General features: G+C 42.8%; 1 protein-coding gene across 3 annotated transcripts in view; it reads right to left on the bottom strand.

Moving 5' to 3' along the window:
- Positions 1-17,889, bottom strand: part of LOC138664344 (breast cancer anti-estrogen resistance protein 3 homolog) — a 37,352-nt gene that overhangs the window by 8,130 nt on the left and 11,333 nt on the right. For all 3 annotated transcript variants that reach the window (XM_069750969.1, XM_069750968.1, XM_069750971.1), the window contains 6 exons: positions 15,966-16,342; positions 15,556-15,650; positions 14,454-15,256; positions 9,218-9,333; positions 2,119-2,290; positions 1,566-1,671 (listed from right to left, as the gene is read on the bottom strand). In XM_069750969.1, coding sequence (XP_069607070.1) covers positions 1,566-1,671; positions 2,119-2,290; positions 9,218-9,333; positions 14,454-15,256; positions 15,556-15,650; positions 15,966-16,342 — 1,669 coding nt within the window. The remainder of the gene's footprint in view (positions 1-1,565; positions 1,672-2,118; positions 2,291-9,217; positions 9,334-14,453; positions 15,257-15,555; positions 15,651-15,965; positions 16,343-17,889) is intronic.

Raw genomic sequence — 17,889 nt, 5'->3', positions numbered from 1 at the left:
AGTAGTTATATTCTTGTACATAGGGGCAATATTATAGTAGGTATATTCTTGTACATAGGAGCAGTATTATAGTAGTTATATTCTTGTACATAGGGTACATTATTATAGTAGTTATATTCTTGTACATAGGGACAGTATTATAGTAGTTATATTCTTGTACATAGGGGGAAGTATTATAGTAGCTATATTCTTGTACATAGGGGGCAGTATTACAGTAGTTATATTCTTGTACATAGAGGGCAGTATTATAGTAGTTATGTTCTTGTATATAGGGGAAGTATTACAGTAGTTATATTCTTGTACATAGGGGGCAGTATTAGAGAAGTTATATTCCTGTACATAGGGGCAGTATTATAGTAATTATATTCTTGTACATAGGGGTAGTATTATAGTAATGTTCTTGTACATAGGGGAAGTATAACAATAATTATATTCTTGTACATAGGGGGCAGTATTATAGTAGTTATATTCTTGTACATATAGGGCAGTATTATAGTAGCTATATTCTTGTACATAGGAGGCAGTATTATAGTAGTCATATTCTTGTACATAGGGGGCAGTATTATAGTAGTTATATTCTTGTACATAGGGACAGTATCTATACTATAAGGCTGGAAGCGTCACTCTGTCCAAAGCCTTTATAGACTGCGCAAGCGCTGGCGCAGTCTGGACCCCACAGAGTGACGCTCCCAGGAGATCGCGGTATGCGTAAGCACTGAACGCACATCGCGATCTCCAACGGAGAGGCAGGGACGCGCCAGGAGGGTAAGTATAAGCTATAGTCACCTGTCCTGTTCCAGCGCTGCGTGCGGCTCCGTGTTCCGGGTCCTCTGCCTGTGACGTTCACAGTTCAGAGGGCGCGATGACGCGCTTAATGCGCGCCGCCCTCTGACTGAACAGTCACAGCCAGAGGAGCCGGAACACGGAGCGGCACGCAGCGCTGGATCAGGGCCAGGTGACTATAGCAAGTGTCGGGGGCCTGAGCTAGCGGCGACTCCGGCACCTGACCCCCACAGCGCGCCGGTGTCCCCGCCTGCTCAGGCCCCCCAGCACTCGGCGCCCAGCGATGATAGGTGAGTATGTTATTTTTTTTTATATATAATTGCAGCAGCATACGGGGCATATAATACTATGGAGCATCTTATGGGAGCCATAAACCTTTATGGAGCAGTGTACGGGGCATATAATATGGAGCATCTTATGGGGGCCATAAACCTTTATGGAGCAGTGTATGGGGCATATGGATGGGAGCAGCAAATTACAGAATGGGGGCGCAGGATGGGAGCAGCACATGACAGAACGGGGGCGCAGGATGGGAGCAGCACATGACAGGATGGAGACCATATACCAATATAAATGCTCGCCACCCGGGCGTAGAACGGGTTCAATAGCTAGTTAGTTATATTCTTGTACATAAGGGCAGTATTATAGTAGTTATATTCTTGTACATAGCGGCAGTATTATAGTAGTTATATTCTTGTACATAGCGGCAGTATTATAGTAGTTATGTTCTTATAGTAGTAATTTTAATTTTATTCAAAACAATATAATTGTGTTTTACTCACATTCATCCAAGTCTCTAAGGGCTGGTTTGAGGTGCTTATGGAAGGTGATGGCACTGTCTGTGTGCGTTTGACGTAGCATCTGCCATGTTTGTTCTAGACGAGAAACCTGAACATAACAATTTTGCTTTAACAAAAGGTCTGAACAGGAGAATAATTTGGTACTGCACATTACTTATGATACAAGTCGCCATTATTCATATGCTGCAGTATTTAGAACTTTATCAATACATAACACAAATCAAAAGTGACGTAGCTATTGAGGGTTCTTTGTCAGCATTACCTTTAATGTAGCTTTTTAAAGTAAATGACAACCAGCAAAAATTTGTGTGAAATTTATCAAAATTCCTGACAAGACATGATAAATTTGGTGTTAGTCTAAATTAGAAATGTTAGTCTCTTTACCATACGTCACGTCCTGTTCATGTGTAGTAAGAGTTTGCTGCAAAAATGTTGCAAATCTTTAAAGAAAAATGCATCACATTTGAAGATTCTGCCTAGGTGAGCTAGTCATGTTTCCCTTTACCTTCTTCTGCATCACCGCGGGCTCTCTTACCTGTGGCACCATCAAGGCCTTCATGACAGCGGAAAAAGCAAAGAGATCCCCTGCAAAGTCCTTCAGCTCAGATGCCAAGCAAATGATCCGGTGTAATGTGTGCGCTCGTTCTGCGACAGCTCCAGTGCAGCCCAGTATGTCCACAGCTATACCCAGCGAGAGCAAGTGATGTCTGGACAGGGGAACAATAGCTCATTTTATATGTACATGAATGAGAGAGAAGGAAATTTCATAAGGAGGTAAGTACTTTTGTTAAAACATTAATTTTCCGCTCATGGAGTTACTGTGTACATATAATACATTGCTTATTTTGAGTTACATCCTGTATTATACTCCAGAGCTGCACTCACTATTCTGCTGGTGGAGTCACTGTGTACATACATTACATTACTTATCCTGTACTGATCCTGAGTTACATCCTGTATTATACTCCAGAGCTGCACTCACTATTCTGCTGGTGGAGTCACTGTGTACATACATTACATTACTTATCCTGTACTGATCCTGAGTTACATCCTGTATTATACTCCAGAGCTGCACTCACTATTCTGCTGGCTGGGTAACTGTGTACATACATTACATTACTTATCCTGACCTGTACTGATCCTGAATTACCTCCTGTATTATACTCCAGAGCTGCACTCACTATTCTGCTGGTGAGGTCACTGTGTACATACATTACTTTTCCTGTACTGATCCTGAGTTACAACCTGTATTATACTCCAGAGCTGCACTCACTATTCTGCTGGTGGAGTCACTGTGTACATACATTATATTACTTATCCTGTACTGATCCTGAGTTACATCCTGTATTATACTCCAGAGCTGCACTTACTATTCTGCTGGTGGAGTCACTGTGTACATACATTACATTACTTATCCTGTACTGTTCCTGAGTTAGATCCTGTATTATACCCCAGAGCTGCACTCACTATTCTGCTGGTGGAGTCACTGTGTACATACATTACATTACTTATCCTGTACTGTTCCTGAGTTAAATCCTGTGTTATACTCCAGAGCTGCACTCACTATTCTGCTGGTGCAGTCACTGTGTACATACATTACATTACTTATCCTGTACTGATCCTGAGTTACATCCTGTGTTATACTCCAGAGCTGCACTCACTATTCTGCTGGTGCAGTCACTGTGTACATACATTACATTACTTATCCTTTACTGATCCTGAGTTACGTCCTGTATTATACCCCAGAGCTGCACTCACTATTCTGCTGGTGGAGTCACTATGTACATACATTACATTACTTATCCTGTACTGATCCTGAGTTACATCCTGTATTATACTCCAGAGCTGCACTCACTATTCTGCTGGCTGAGTAACTGTGTACATGCATTACATTACTTATCCTGACCTGTACTGATCCTGAATTACCTCCTGTATTATACTCCAGAGCTGCACTCACTAATCTGCTGGTGCAGTCACTGTGTACATACATTACATTACTTATCCTGTACTGATCTTGAGTTACATCCTGTATTATACCCCAGAGCTGCACTCACTATTCTGCTGGTGCAGTCACTGTGTACATACATTACATTAGGCTACTTTCACACTAGCGTCGGACTCGGCCCGTCGCAGTGCGTTGGGCCGAGGTTCCGACGCTAGCAGTGAAATGCGCCGCACAACGGAGGCAGCAGATGCATTTTTCCTGCGCATCCGCTGCCCCATTGTAAGGTGCGGGGAGGTGGGGGCGGAGTTCCGGCCGCGCATGCGCGGTTGGAAAAAGCGGTCCGTCCGCAGCAAAAAACGTTACATGTAACGTTTTTTGCTCCCGGCGGTCCGCCACAACACGGCGCAACCGTCGCACGACGGTTGCGACGTGTGTCAATGCGTCGCAATGCGTCGCTAATGTTAATCTATGGGCAAAAACGCATCCTGCAAACAACTTTGCAGGATGCGTTTTTTCCCATAAACGACGCATTGCGACGTATTGCAAAAAACGCTAGTGTGAAAGTAGGCTAACTTATCCTGTACTGATCCTGAGTTACATCCTGTATTATACCCCAGAGCTGCACTCACTATTCTGCTGGTGGAGTCACTGTGTACATAGGATCAGTACAGGATAAATAATGTAATGTATGTACACAGTGACTGCACCAGCAGAATAGTGAGTGCAGCTCTGGAGTATAATACAGGATGTAACTCAGGATCAGTACAGGATAAGTAATGTAATGTATATACACAGTGACTCCACCAGCATAATAGTGAGTGCAGCTCTGGAGTATAATACAGGATGTATCTCAGGATCTGTACAGGATAAGTAATGTAATGTATGTACACAGTGACTCCACCAGCAGAATAGTGAGTGCAGCTCTGGAGTATAATACAATATAACTCCGGACCAATAATAGAATGTATGTACACAATGACTACCTTACCAGCATAATTAGTGCAGCTCTGCAATGTCACACTAATGCATACTAATGGGATAAATATTAATAGGCAGTGAGTGTGCTAGAGAATCACCTAGGTTCCAAACCTCTTAGGCCGGCTTCACACTCAGCGTATGAAAATACGGTCCGTATATTACGGCCGTAATACGCTGAAATGTCCCGAAAATAGTGGTCCGTAGCTCCTCCGTAGACAGGGTGTGTCAGCGTTTTTTGCGCATGGCATCCTCCGTATGTAATCCGTATGGCATCCGTACTGCGTGGTTTTCTCGCAGGCTTGCAAAACCAACATACCGCTATAGAAATGATCCGTGTCCCAAAAAGAAAAAAATATATATATATATACTGTCTATATATATATATATATATATATATATATATATATATATATATATATATATATATGTCAGTAGACACATATATGTATATATATTACTATTTTTTCCAGCGCTATACAGCTTGAAAGTCGGTAATTCAATGTTCATAGATCGTGGGAACTTTCCTAGAAAGCCTGGGAGCTTTCTAGGAAATTTCCCACGATCTATGAACATCCAGCAGAGGGCGCCTCACCGCAAATGAAGCTAAATATAGCTCATTGATCTATATTTAGACTCATTCCCCGGGGTTTTGAAGCGAGGAGTAGCATTGCATTAGCAAAGCTCCTTGCTGCAAAATGTTTTAACCCCTTCAGAAGGATTTACATCGTTGGACGTTACAGATCTGCGGAGGGTAAGTATATTGTTGGTTTATTATGTTTTTTCTTTCACAGAACGAGGGTCTTCAGTGACTGGATTGGGCGTAGAATAAAATACTCCAACAACCATTGTTTTTATTTCATTAAAATAATTTTAAATAATGTGTTTGTGTTTTATTTAACCCTTTCATTCAATTGGATTAATAATGGATAGGTGTCATAATTGACGCCTCTCCATTATTAATTAGGCTTAATGTCACCTTACAATAGCAAGGTGGCATTAACCCTTCATTACCCCATATCCCACCGCTACACGGGAATGGGAAGAGAGTGGCCAAGTGCCAGAATAGGCGCATCTTACAGATGTGCCTTTTCTGGGGTGGCTGGGGGCAGATATTTTTAGCCAGGGGGGGGGCCAATAACCATGGACCCTCTCCAGGCTATTAATATCTGCCCTCAGTCACTGGCTTTACTACTCTGGCGGAGAAAATTGCGCGGGAGCCCACGCCAATTTTTTCCGCCATTTAACCCTTTATTTTAAGAGCTAGAACGGCCAAATTTTGCAGATACACACTACTGACATTAGTAGTGTGGAATCTGCAAAAAAAATGGAGAGAAGACATGGTTTACTGTATGTAAACCATGTCTCAAATCATGTCGGGTTTTAGGAAGGAGAAAGAAAAAGCCAGTAATTGAATTACCGGCTTTCAAGCTGTATAGCGCTGGAATAAATATTAATATATATACATATATGTGTCTCACTGACATATATATATATATATATATATACCTATTCTATGTGTACACATTTATTCTACCTATTGGACTGGAAGCTGTCAGTGTGATTTTACTGTACACCGCACTGAATTACCGGCTTTTCTCGCTAACAGCGCTGCATATTTCTCGCAAGTCACACTGCTGGTCCGTGTGTAATCCGTATTTTTCACGCTTCCATAGACTTTCATTGGCGTATTTCTTGCGCAGTACGGTGACAAACGCAGCATGCTGCGATTTTGTACGGCCGTAGAAAGCCGTATAATACGGATCAGTTTAATACGGCAGATAGGAGCAGGGGCATAGAGAATAATTGTGCCGTATTTTTTGCGAGTTTTATGGACGTAGTTTCTGCGCTCTTACGTCCGTAAAACTCGCAAGTGTGAAGCCGGCCTTATGGAAACATCTACTTTAGTTCCCTTCTGGGTGTTATGTCACCCAGGTAATATTGAGAAGAGTTTTACAAGACGTCTTGGCAGACAAAATCCACATTCTGTTCCAGCTAAGTTATTTGTGACACTGTGCAGAGCTGCCAAGTATCACCAAAGACATAGGGGCAGATTCATTGAGACTGGCATAGAGCACACTCACCCTATTCCAGCCCTGAAGGGACCAAATGCTTATAGAGGTGCATGCCACTTAAAGTGTAAAGTGCCTCTTCTGAATGTCGCATTCCTCCATGCACCACGCTAGAAATGCTACTCCAGTCAGGGACTAGAGTAGTGTTAATATTAGTGATGAGCGAATATACTCGTTACTCGAGATTTCCCAAGCACGCTCGGGTGTCCTCCGAGTATTTTTTAGTGCTCGGAGATTTAGTTTTTCACGCCGCAGCTGAATGATTTACATCTGTTAGCCAGCATAAGTACTTGTGGGGGTTGCCTGGTTACTAGGGAATCCCCACATGTAATCAATCTGGCTAACAGATGTAAATCATTCAGCTGCGGCAAGAAAAACTAAATCTCCGAGCACTAAAAAATACTTGGAGGACCCCCGAGCGTGCTCGAGAAATCTCGAGTAACGAGTATATTCGCTCATCACTAGTTATTATACAAAACAAAGCCACTTCTCATGAATCTGAAGAGCAGGAATGGCCATGCCTAATCCCAGCCGTTTCCTCCCCGTCTCTGCTCATTTTGGTGGAACTGACCCAAATGGGAGAGAAAATTGCAAAAATCGCAGTTTTTTGCATACCTCTGTTGTGCACAAAAATTGCAACTTTTCAAAACGTTTCCGCCACTTTTGTGGATCAAAAGCTTTGATGAATCAGCCTCATTGTTCCTCATCTATAAACTATTGATTGTCACTTCCTTAAGAATTTGCAGATTTTCTCCTAAAACAGAATCACACTTGACCGTATGGTATTAAAACTGCTCTCCACTGACTGATGCTGAGCTGCAATACCACACACAATCTATGGACAAGTGAACTGGGGCATTTTTTCCTAGAAGAAATCTGCCATGTTTTTTAATCCTGCGCAACCTGTATTTAATGAGGAACCATAATTTTAATTTTTATTTAAAAAATCAATGGCACACATGAAAATTTGCAACTTTTTAATATATCTTATCAGGGAAATCAACTTCCTTCTCCATCAGGACAGATAATTTATTTTCAAAATTCTCAATTCACAGATAAAAAACTGTCTTCAGTGAAGACAGACATTCCCATTACTGAGATAGGAAATGGCAGCTGCTACTGATAAGATTCTATGTAGACAGGAGAAGGGAGGAATTAGAGGCAAAGCTCCCTCCTCCTCCTCTCCTGTCTACATAGAATCTTATCAGTGGAATCTTCTATGTAGATAGAAGAGGAGGAAGAGGGAGCTTTGCCTCTAACTCCTCCTTTCTCCTCCTCTCCTGTCTACATAGAATCTTATTAGTGGCATCTTCCATCTTCTATGTAGAGAGGAGGAGGAGGGAGCTTTGCCTCTAACTCCTCCTTTCTCCTCCTCTCCTGTCTACATAGAATCTTATTAGTGGCATCTTCCATCTTCTATGTAGAGAGGAGGAGGAGGGAGCTTTGCCTCTAACTCCTCCTTTCTCCTCCTCTCCTGTCTACATAGAATCTTATTAGTGGCATCTTCCAACTTCTATGCAGATAGAAGAGGAGGAGTAGGGAGCTTTGCTTCTAACTCCTCCTTTCTCCTCTCCTGTCTGCATAGAATCGTATTAGTGGCATCTTCCAACTTCTATGTAGAGAGGAGGAGGAGGAAGCTTTGCCTCTAACTCCTCCTTTCTCCTCCTCTCCTGTCTACATAGAATCTTATCAGTAGCATCTGCCATCTACTATGTAGACAGGAGAGGAGGAGGAGGGAGCTTTGCCTCTAACTCCTTCTTTCTCCTCCTCTCCTGTCTACATAGAATCTTATCAGTAGCATCTGCCATCTACTATGTAGACAGGAGAGGAGAAGGAGGGAGCTTTGCCTCTAAGGGTACCGTCACACAGTGGCATTTTTATCGCTACGATGGCACGATCCGTGACGCTCCAGCGATATATCCGTGACGTTCCAGCGATCTCGCTGTGTCTGACACGCTCCTGCGATCAGGGACCCCGCTGAGAATCGTACGTCGTAGCAGATCGTTTGAAACTTTCTTTCGTCGTCTAGTGTCCCGCTGTGGCGGCATGATCGCATCGTGTAACAAAGGTGTGCACGATATTGTATACGATGTGCGCATAGTAACCAACGGCTTCTACATCGCACATACGTCATGAAATTATGGCTCCAGCGTCGTACATTGCAAAGTGTGACAGCAGTCTACGACGCTGGAGCGATATTGTTACGATGCTGGAGCGTCACGGATCGTGCCGTCGTAGCGATCAAAATGCCACTGTGTGACGGTACCCTTACTCCTTCTTTCTCCTCCTCTCCTGTCTACATAGAATCTTATCCGTAGCATCTGCCATCTTCTATGTAGACAGGAGAGGAGGAGGAGGGAGCTAGATCTACATAGGAGATGGCAGATGCTACTAATAAAATTCTGTCTCAGTAATGGAAAAGTCTGTCTTTACCGAATACAGATTTTATCCGTGAATTGAGAATTTTGAAAATAAATGATCAGTGGCAGGGAAAAAAGAAGCAGATTTCGCTGACAAGATATATTAAAAAGTTGCTTATTTTCATGTGTACTATTGGGTTATTAAATTAAAACGACTCTTACTCTTTTAGTAAGGGTAAAAATAAGGCAAGGAATAAGGTCATGGTCTTGTGAGATACTGACCTCTCCAGAAGATCCTTTCTTAGCTGTTGCCCATAGGGCAGTAATATTAGCTCCAAACCTGACTGAACACCCATAATCTTCTGTCTTTCTTTGGTAACTCCCCAGATATGAATCTCCTGCAAAAGAGTAAAATCATGTTAATCATGTTCCACCTTTTAAACGTCTTGTATGTTATTATTTAAGGGGTTATCCAAGAATTTTTGTATTTTTCTGTCAAACTCCCTGTAGCCTAATAACCTCAGTAAAGTAAATGAACCATGATTTCAGATACTCATTGGCTAGATTCCTACTCTTCTTTATAGCTCCATCTTCTCCATAACTGCGTCTCTCTGCTCGGTGTAAAGTGGGCGGTCCTTCAGTGTTGCCCATGTGACCAGTGTAAACTACATTTCCCATAAGCACCTGCTCCTTCTCCAGGTTCCCTGGCTCCTGTGCAGAAGCCACATCAGCTACGCCTCTTACAGGAGGGGACAGTGCTATGGCAATACTAATTAGTTTTTTTTATTATTATATACATCTATTAATATACTCCATGGGAGACTAGAAGCTGCACAACTTCGATTGCCTCTGCTACACACAGGCGATGATCAGATCGCCTGTGTGTAGCAGAAATGCTCACTTGCTATGAGCACTGACCACCAGGCGGCGCTCATAGCAACCTGGCTATGACAGCCATAGAGGTCTGCTGGAGACCTCTGGTTGTCATGTCGACACATCGGTGACCCGCGATCATGTGACGGGGTCACCGATGAGCGGGATAAAGGACGCGCTTCCGGTAAGTGGGAGTTAAATACCGCTGTCAGAGATTAACAGCAGCATTTATCTAGTTAACAGCTGCGGGTGGATTGCGATTCCACAGGCGGCTGTTGTGGGCACATGTCAGCGGTATAGATCTGCTGACATGTGCCTGGAAACGTGCGGGCTCCGTGCCGGAGCCCACAACAAACAGGGAGTCTGACGTGGGTGTACTATTACGCCCAACGTTGGAAAAGGGTTAATCCTCCACTCAAGCTGTACTTGTCCGATCGGCTCTGCTACATATACCGTGCAGACCAAAAGTTTGGACACACCTTCTCATTTAAAGATTTTTCTGTATTTTCATGACTATTAAAATTGTACATTCACACTGAAGGCATCAAAACTATGAATTAACACATGTGGAATTATATACTTAACAAAAAAGTGTGAAACAACTGAAAATATGTCTTATATTCTAGGTTCTTCAAAGTAGCCACCTTTTGCTTTGATGACTGCTTTGCTCACTCTTGGCATTCTCTTGATGAGCTTCAAGAGGTAGTCACCGGGAATGGTCTTCCAACAATCTTGAAGGAGTTCCCAGAGATGCTTAGGACTTGTTGGCCCTTTTGCCTTCACTCTGCGGTCTAGCTCACCCCAAACCATCTCGATTGGGTTCAGGTCTGGTGACTGTGGAGGCCAGGTCATCTGGCGTAGCACCCCATCACTCTCCTTCTTGGTCAAATAGCCCTTACACACCCTGGAGGTGTGTTTGGGGTTATTGTCCTGTTGAAAAATAAATGATGGTCCAACTAAACGCAAACCGGATGGAATAGCATGCCGCTGCAAGATGCTGTGGTAGTCCTTCTTGTTTCAGTATGCCTTCAATTTTGAATAAATCTTCAACAGTGTCACCAGCAAAGCACCCCCACACCATCACACCTCCTCCTCCATGCTTCACGGTGGGAACCAGGCATGTAGAATCCATCCGTTCACCTTTTCTGCATCGCACAAAGACACGGTGGTTGGAACCAAAGATCTCAAATTTGGACTCATCAGACCAAAGCACAGATTTCCACTGGTCTAATGTCCATTCCTTATGTTCTTTAGCCCAAACAAATCTCTTCTGCTTGTTGCCTGTCCTTAGCAGTGGTTTCCTAGCAGCTATTTTACCATGAAGGCCTGCTGCAAAACGTCTCCTCTTAGCAGTTGTTGTACAGATGTCTGCTGCTAGAACTCTGTGTGGCATTGACCTGGTCTCTAATCTGAGCTGCTGTTAACCTGCGATTTCTGAGGCTAGTGACTCGGATAAACTTATCCTCAGAAGCAGAGGTGACTCTTGGTCTTCCTTTCCTGGGGCGGTCCTCATGTGAGCCAGTTTCTTTGTAGCGCTTGATGGTTTTTGCCACTGTACTTGGGGACACTTTCAAAGTTTCCCAATTTTTCGGACTGACTGACCTTCATTTCTTAAAGTAATGAAGGCCACTCATTTTCTTTACTTAGCTGCTTTTTTTTCTTGCCATAGTACAAATTCTAACAGTCTATTCTGTAGGACTATCAGCTGTGTATCCACCAGACTTCTGCACAACACAACTGATGGTCCCAACCCCTTTTATAAGGCAATAAAGCCCACTTATTAAACCTGACAGGGCACACCTGTGAAGTGAAAACCATTCCCGGTGACTACCTCTTGAAGCTCATCAAGAGAATGCCAAGAGTGTGCAAAGCAGTCATCAAAGCAAAAGGTGGCTACTTTGAAGAACCTAGAATATAAGACATAATTTCAGTTGATTCACACTTTTTTGTTAAATATATAATTCCACATGTGTTAATTCATAGTTTTCATGCATTCAGTGTGAATGTACAATTTTCATAGTCATGAAAATACAGAAAAATCTTTAAATGAGGTGTGTCCAAACTTTTGGTCTGTACTGTAGGCAATGATCCGATCACCTGTATATAACAGAAAAGCACAATTGCTATGAGTGCCGACCACCGGTCGGCACTTATAGCAATTTGGCTATGACAGCCATAAAGGTCTGCTCGAGACCTCTGGTTGTCATGCCAACCCATCAATGACACGCGATATGTGGCGGGGTCATCGATGGGTGGGATTTCCGGCAGAGGCATGTAACTAGTTAACAGCCACGGGTGGATCGCGATTCCACCCGTGGGTGTTGGAACATGTCAGCTGTATATGTCAGCTGTCACGTGCCCAGAAAGGAGCGGGCACAGTGCTGGATCCCGCACCAAACAGGGGGAGTCTGACATTGGTGTACTATTACGCCTGATGTTGGAAGGGGGTTAAAAAAAATGTTTTACCTCACAGAAAGAATAAGCTGTGATCCCATGCTGTAATATATATATATATATATATACAGTGGGGCAAAAAAGTATTTAGTCAGTCAGCAATAGTGCAAGTTCCACCACTTGAAAAGATGAGAGGCGTCTGTAATTTACATCATAGGTAGACCTCAACCATGGGAGACAAACTGAGAAAAAAAATCCAGAAAATCACATTGTCTGTTTTTTTAACATTTTATTTGCATATTATGGTGGAAAATAAGTATTTGGTCAGAAACAAAATTTCATCTCAATACTTTGTAATATATCCTTTGTTGGCAATGACAGAGGTCAAACGTTTTCTGTAAGTCTTCACAAGGTTGCCACACACTGTTGTTGGTATGTTGGCCCATTCCTCCATGCAGATCTCCTCTAGAGCAGTGATGTTTTTGGCTTTTCGCTTGGCAACATGGACTTTCAACTCCCTCCAAAGGTTTTCTATAGGGTTGAGATCTGGAGACTGGCTAGGCCACTCCAGGACCTTGAAATGCTTCTTACGAAGCCACTCCTTCGTTGCCCTGGCGGTGTGCTTTGGATCATTGTCATGTTGAAAGACCCAGCCACGTTTCATCTTCAATGCCCTTGCTGATGGAAGGAGGTTTGCACTCAAAATCTCACGATACATGGCCCCATTCATTCTTATATGTACCCGGATCAGTCGTCCTGGCCCCTTTGCAGAGAAACAGCCCCAAAGCATGATGTTTCCACCACCATGCTTTACAGTAGGTATGGTGTTTGATGGATGCAACTCAGTATTCTTTTTCCTCCAAACACGACAAGTTGTGTTTCTACCAAACAGTTCCAGTTTGGTTTCATCAGACCATAGGACATTCTCCCAAAACTCCTCTGGATCATCCAAATGCTCTCTAGCAAACTTCAGACGGGCCCAGACATGTACTGGCTTAAGCAGTGGGACACGTCTGGCACTACAGGATCTGAGTCCATGGTGGCGTAGTGTGTTACTTATGGTAGGCCTTGTTACATTGGTCCCAGCTCTCTGCAGTTCATTCACTAGGTCCCCCCCGCGTGGTTCTGGGATTTTTGCTCACCGTTCTTGTGATCATTCTAACCCCACGGGGTGGGATTTTGCGTGGAACCCCAGATCGAGGGAGATTATCAGTGGTCTTGTATGTCTTCCATTTTCTAATTATTGCTCCCACTGTTGATTTCTTCACTCCAAGCTGGTTGGCTATTGCAGATTCAGTCTTCCCAGCCTGGTGCAGGGCTACAATTTTGTTTCTGGTGTCCTTTGACAGCTCTTTGGTCTTCACCATAGTGGAGTTTGGAGTCAGACTGTTTGAGGGTGTGCACAGGTGTCTTTTTATACTGATAACAAGTTTAAACAGGTGCCATTACTACAGGTAATGAGTGGAGGAAAGAGGAGACTCTTAAAGAAGAAGTTACAGGTCTGTGAGAGCCAGAAATCTTGATTGTTTGTTTCTGACCAAATACTTATTTTCCACCATAATATGCAAATAAAATGTTAAAAAAACAGACAATGTGATTTTCTGGATTTTTTTTCTCAGTTTGTCTTCCATAGTTGAGGTCTACCTATGAAGTAAATTACAGACGCCTCTCATCTTTTTAAGTGGTGGAACTTGCACTATTGCTGACTGACTAAATACTTTTTTGCGCCACTGTATATATATATATATATATATATATATATATATATATAATATATATATATAGTAATCTCTTTTGATTTTTCACAGCACAGTAAGAATGCTAGAAACATAGCAGGTGTCTACTAAGCATGTGCAACCTGTCATAAAAATGCTACAGGACATATTCACAGGCAACCAAATAAGTGAAAGCCGTTGACTTTCAGGGGGCTATATCTGGACTAGCGAGCACTTTTTGGAAATTTAGACCATTTAATAAAGTTATTTTAGGATATTAATCCACTGAGCTGTGATTTCATGTTGTGGGAATAACCCTTTAAAATGTATTAGAGGTTTCAAAGACTGGCTGGGGCCTTCACCAATTACAAAGGCAGTCATGGGCCTCTGGAAAGTGTCTTCATATCTTTGTCATTGGGCATAGTTTTTTGTTCCATGATATGGCATAATTTTGAATACACAAGAAGCCACCACCATGATAGCATCCCACTGGTTAGAATATAGTTATTGGCCAGCTAACAGCTGGCTCTACTTACCTGGCAGTCTTCTCGTAGGATATGAAGAGCACTCTCTTTGCAATCTCGTTGGCTGACAATCTCCTTGAGCTTGCGTAAGGCGTTCGGTTCCAAAGGTTTATTGTCTGGAGAAAGTAGAATGGACTGGAAGGTTCTTGGTTGAAATGAGGTTGTGGTCTGTATTTGTGGTCGCACAAATTCATCCCCTTCTTCTGGAATCTCTAATATAGGTTGATTCACCTTGGAATAAGTCATTCTAAAATTGGATATTTTAAGATTTTCCGGGCTGAAATGTAATACTTTAGAACGATCTATAGATTCTGAAAGGAGTGTGGTTGATTTATCAGTTTGAACCACTTTGGATTTGTCCAACTCAGAGTAGATTATTTTTGAATTGTCCACCTCTGAAGTAATGAGGTTGCAGAGACCAACCCGTCCAGAGGAAATTGCCTCTGGTGACTTTTCAGCATCCAGGAAACCAAAAGTAGTCTCAGTGGCACGGGCTCGATTTTTCCATTTCTCCTCTGCTTTTAAAGTGTCTACATATCTTTTGGTTATGGGAGCACGGGGCACTAATTCACAGTACGTGTCTGATCCTTCAGGGGGATCAGGAAGAAGCACAGAAGGGGCTCTTATGGGTTTAGGAGGAGCCTTGGAGTGCAGCTGGCTGTCAGATCCTCTCAAAGCACTGTTTCCGTCATAGTCTAAGGGAACAACTGGCTGGGTTTTGGCTCTTAGGACTGGGTCACTGCCCGTGCGGAACATCGGGGAGAGGGGAATGGGTAAGGGTTCTTCTGGAGACCCTGAAGTTTCTGCAGAAATGGCTGAAATGAAAACATTTTTTGAGACATGAGTAGGGCAAAGAATAAGAAAAAATGTTCTTATAGCCAGTCAGAAGAATTAAGAGGACTGCTTTCTTCTAAAAACAGTTCTACAACTGTCCTTGGGTTGTCTTGTATTGAACCTCAGCGCTATTTAAGTGATGGGTCAAAGCCACAATACCACACAGGAGCTGTGAACAAAATGTATGCTTTTTTCCTTAATATTTCCTAATCTACAACAACCCACTTAAGGGCAACTATTATACCAAGGCCACAATTGTTCATCTTGTCCCAAACATTACCTGAGAGCAGGTTGCTGTCAGACTGGGCACTTTGTAAGGGTATTTCCTTAAGCACATCGAGGTTCCCAGGTTGGCTTCCAAATCTGTCTTTATTCCTGGTGAATAGAGATGCATAGAATATTTTGTAAGACTTTGGCCTGCATATCCCTCTCTCTTCTGAGTGGGTGGGTTCTTCATGGTGTTATGCTAAGTCTGTGTTCAGAAGAACCAATCATATGGCTTTCCTCCCCTTTCATAAAGAGAGCGAGAAACTGCAGCAGCATCCCCTTCCTCTCTCTCTTTGCTCATTGTCTCAAGACTTTTTTGGTGACTGAGGGGGTTTCTGAACATTTTCAGAGATCCTGCAGGCCAGGACAGGAAAACTACAGAATGTTGGAAGGCCATATTTCATAATATAAAGATTTTTTTACCTTAGCAAGCTGCTGTCACCCAGATGAAGGCTCCTCCTGTTTTCTTTATTTGCCCTCTGGGACTCTTGCCTCCCCCTCAGCACACTGATCGGCAAAGTCCTGTTCAGGGGGTTCTTGATAACGGCTCTTGAAGATTCAGACACTGTCCTCTTATCGCCAACATAGGAGCGAACAAGAGCAGGAATGTTGTTGAATTGGTCTTGCTCCAGCTGGTAAAGAACCCGGGAGATACCCTGACGTGGACGCAGGGTGACGGCGATGATCTTAAAGTGGAGGACCTGCCTGGAGCTGACACAACTTAATACATAGTCTCCAGGGGAGGATAGAGAGTCACGGATTAGGAAGTCTCCATCTGTCTGCAGAAGTCCCTCTGCCTCCTGTGGGCAAAAGGAACAATCTCAAATTGAAACCATCTACAAGGTTCTATCTAGAGGATGCGGGACCTTTACCCCACCTTCAAAGTTAATTATGCTCCACTCACATCCAAATATGCATTCACAATTTTCCTGTTTAACATGGTTCCACACTGGAAGACAGAGTCACGTCAAGATACAGGGAGTCCTCTTGGCAAAACATTATGGGCCAGATTCATTATTGCATTCTCACCTTATTTTGTGTCGTTTTTGGTGTTTTTTATTTGCAACTTATTCTTCTTTTAATTTGCGACTTTTTAAAAGCCTTTCCTTTATATGTGTTCACCTGTTGTTTTTTTTATCTCCTTCATTGTGTACACTCCCTGACAGAAGTTATGTCGCTTATCCATGTTATGTAAATAAAAGCTTATAACCTGACGTTAAATTCATCCATTGGTTGTATAAATTATTCTTTTGAAAGCTGAAACCCTCCAATATGTGGTTTAGGTTAAGAAAATAAATTGACATCAATGCAGAAATATTGATCAGTTAATGGACACAGAATGGTCAGATTTTGGCAAGACAAAAGTTTTGTCGCTCACAGAAAGTAATGTGATATTCAAACAAATTAACGTAAATTACAAATATATGTTGCATAACATTGGTGAATGAAGTTGTGGTGCTATTAGAGTCATATTTCATATTTTGTGTCCGTTCCATGAGCTTGAAGGACTGCATCCATGCAGTTCAACAATGATTCATACAATTTATTAATGAAGTCATCAGGAAGAACAAAGAATGCAGTCTTACATGCCTCCCAGAGTTCATCTAGATTCTTTGGTTTTGTCTTCCAAGCTTCCTCTTTCATCTTACCCCAAACATGCTCAATGATGTTCATGTCAGGTGACTGGGCTGGCCAGTCCTTTAGCACCTTGACCTTTTTTGCCTGGAGGATCTTTGCTGTAGAGATGGATGTATGAGGTGGAGCACCATCCTGCTGCAGAATTTGACCCCTTTTATGATTTGGAATATAAGAAGTAGCTAATACTTCTTGATATTTTAGGTTATTGATATTGCCTTCCACCTTGCAAATGTTTTGCAAACCCCCATACTGAATGTAACCCCAGACCATGATCTTTCCACCACCAAATTTAACTGTTTTCAGGGTGTATTTTGGATCCATACGGGCTCCAGTAGGTCTCCTGCAGTATTTGCGGCGGCTGTGGTGTAATTCTACTAAAGATTCATCAGTGAAATCCACCTTCTGCCACTTTTCCAGCGTCCATCTGTTTAGCAGGCTGTGGGACTTTGCAAATGCCATACAGTTTTTTATTTGCCTTTTGTTTAGTGCTGGCTTCTAGGCACTGATTCTACCATGGAGGCCATTTCGAGACAGAATCCTACAAACTGTTCTAGTTGACACATGGACTTGAGGTGACCAGGCCTGTTGGAGCTCTGCTACAGTGGAAGAGGAGTTTGCTTTGGATTTTCTAACCAACAAACGTTCCTCCTGAGCAGTTGTCTTGCGGGGTCTGCAGGACCTGGGCTTGTCAAACACATCTCCAGTCTCT

This window comes from Ranitomeya imitator, chromosome 2, assembly GCF_032444005.1.
Source record: "Ranitomeya imitator isolate aRanImi1 chromosome 2, aRanImi1.pri, whole genome shotgun sequence".
Classification (NCBI taxonomy): Eukaryota; Metazoa; Chordata; class Amphibia; order Anura; family Dendrobatidae; genus Ranitomeya; species Ranitomeya imitator.
This window is presented reverse-complemented; position numbering and strand designations above follow the sequence as displayed.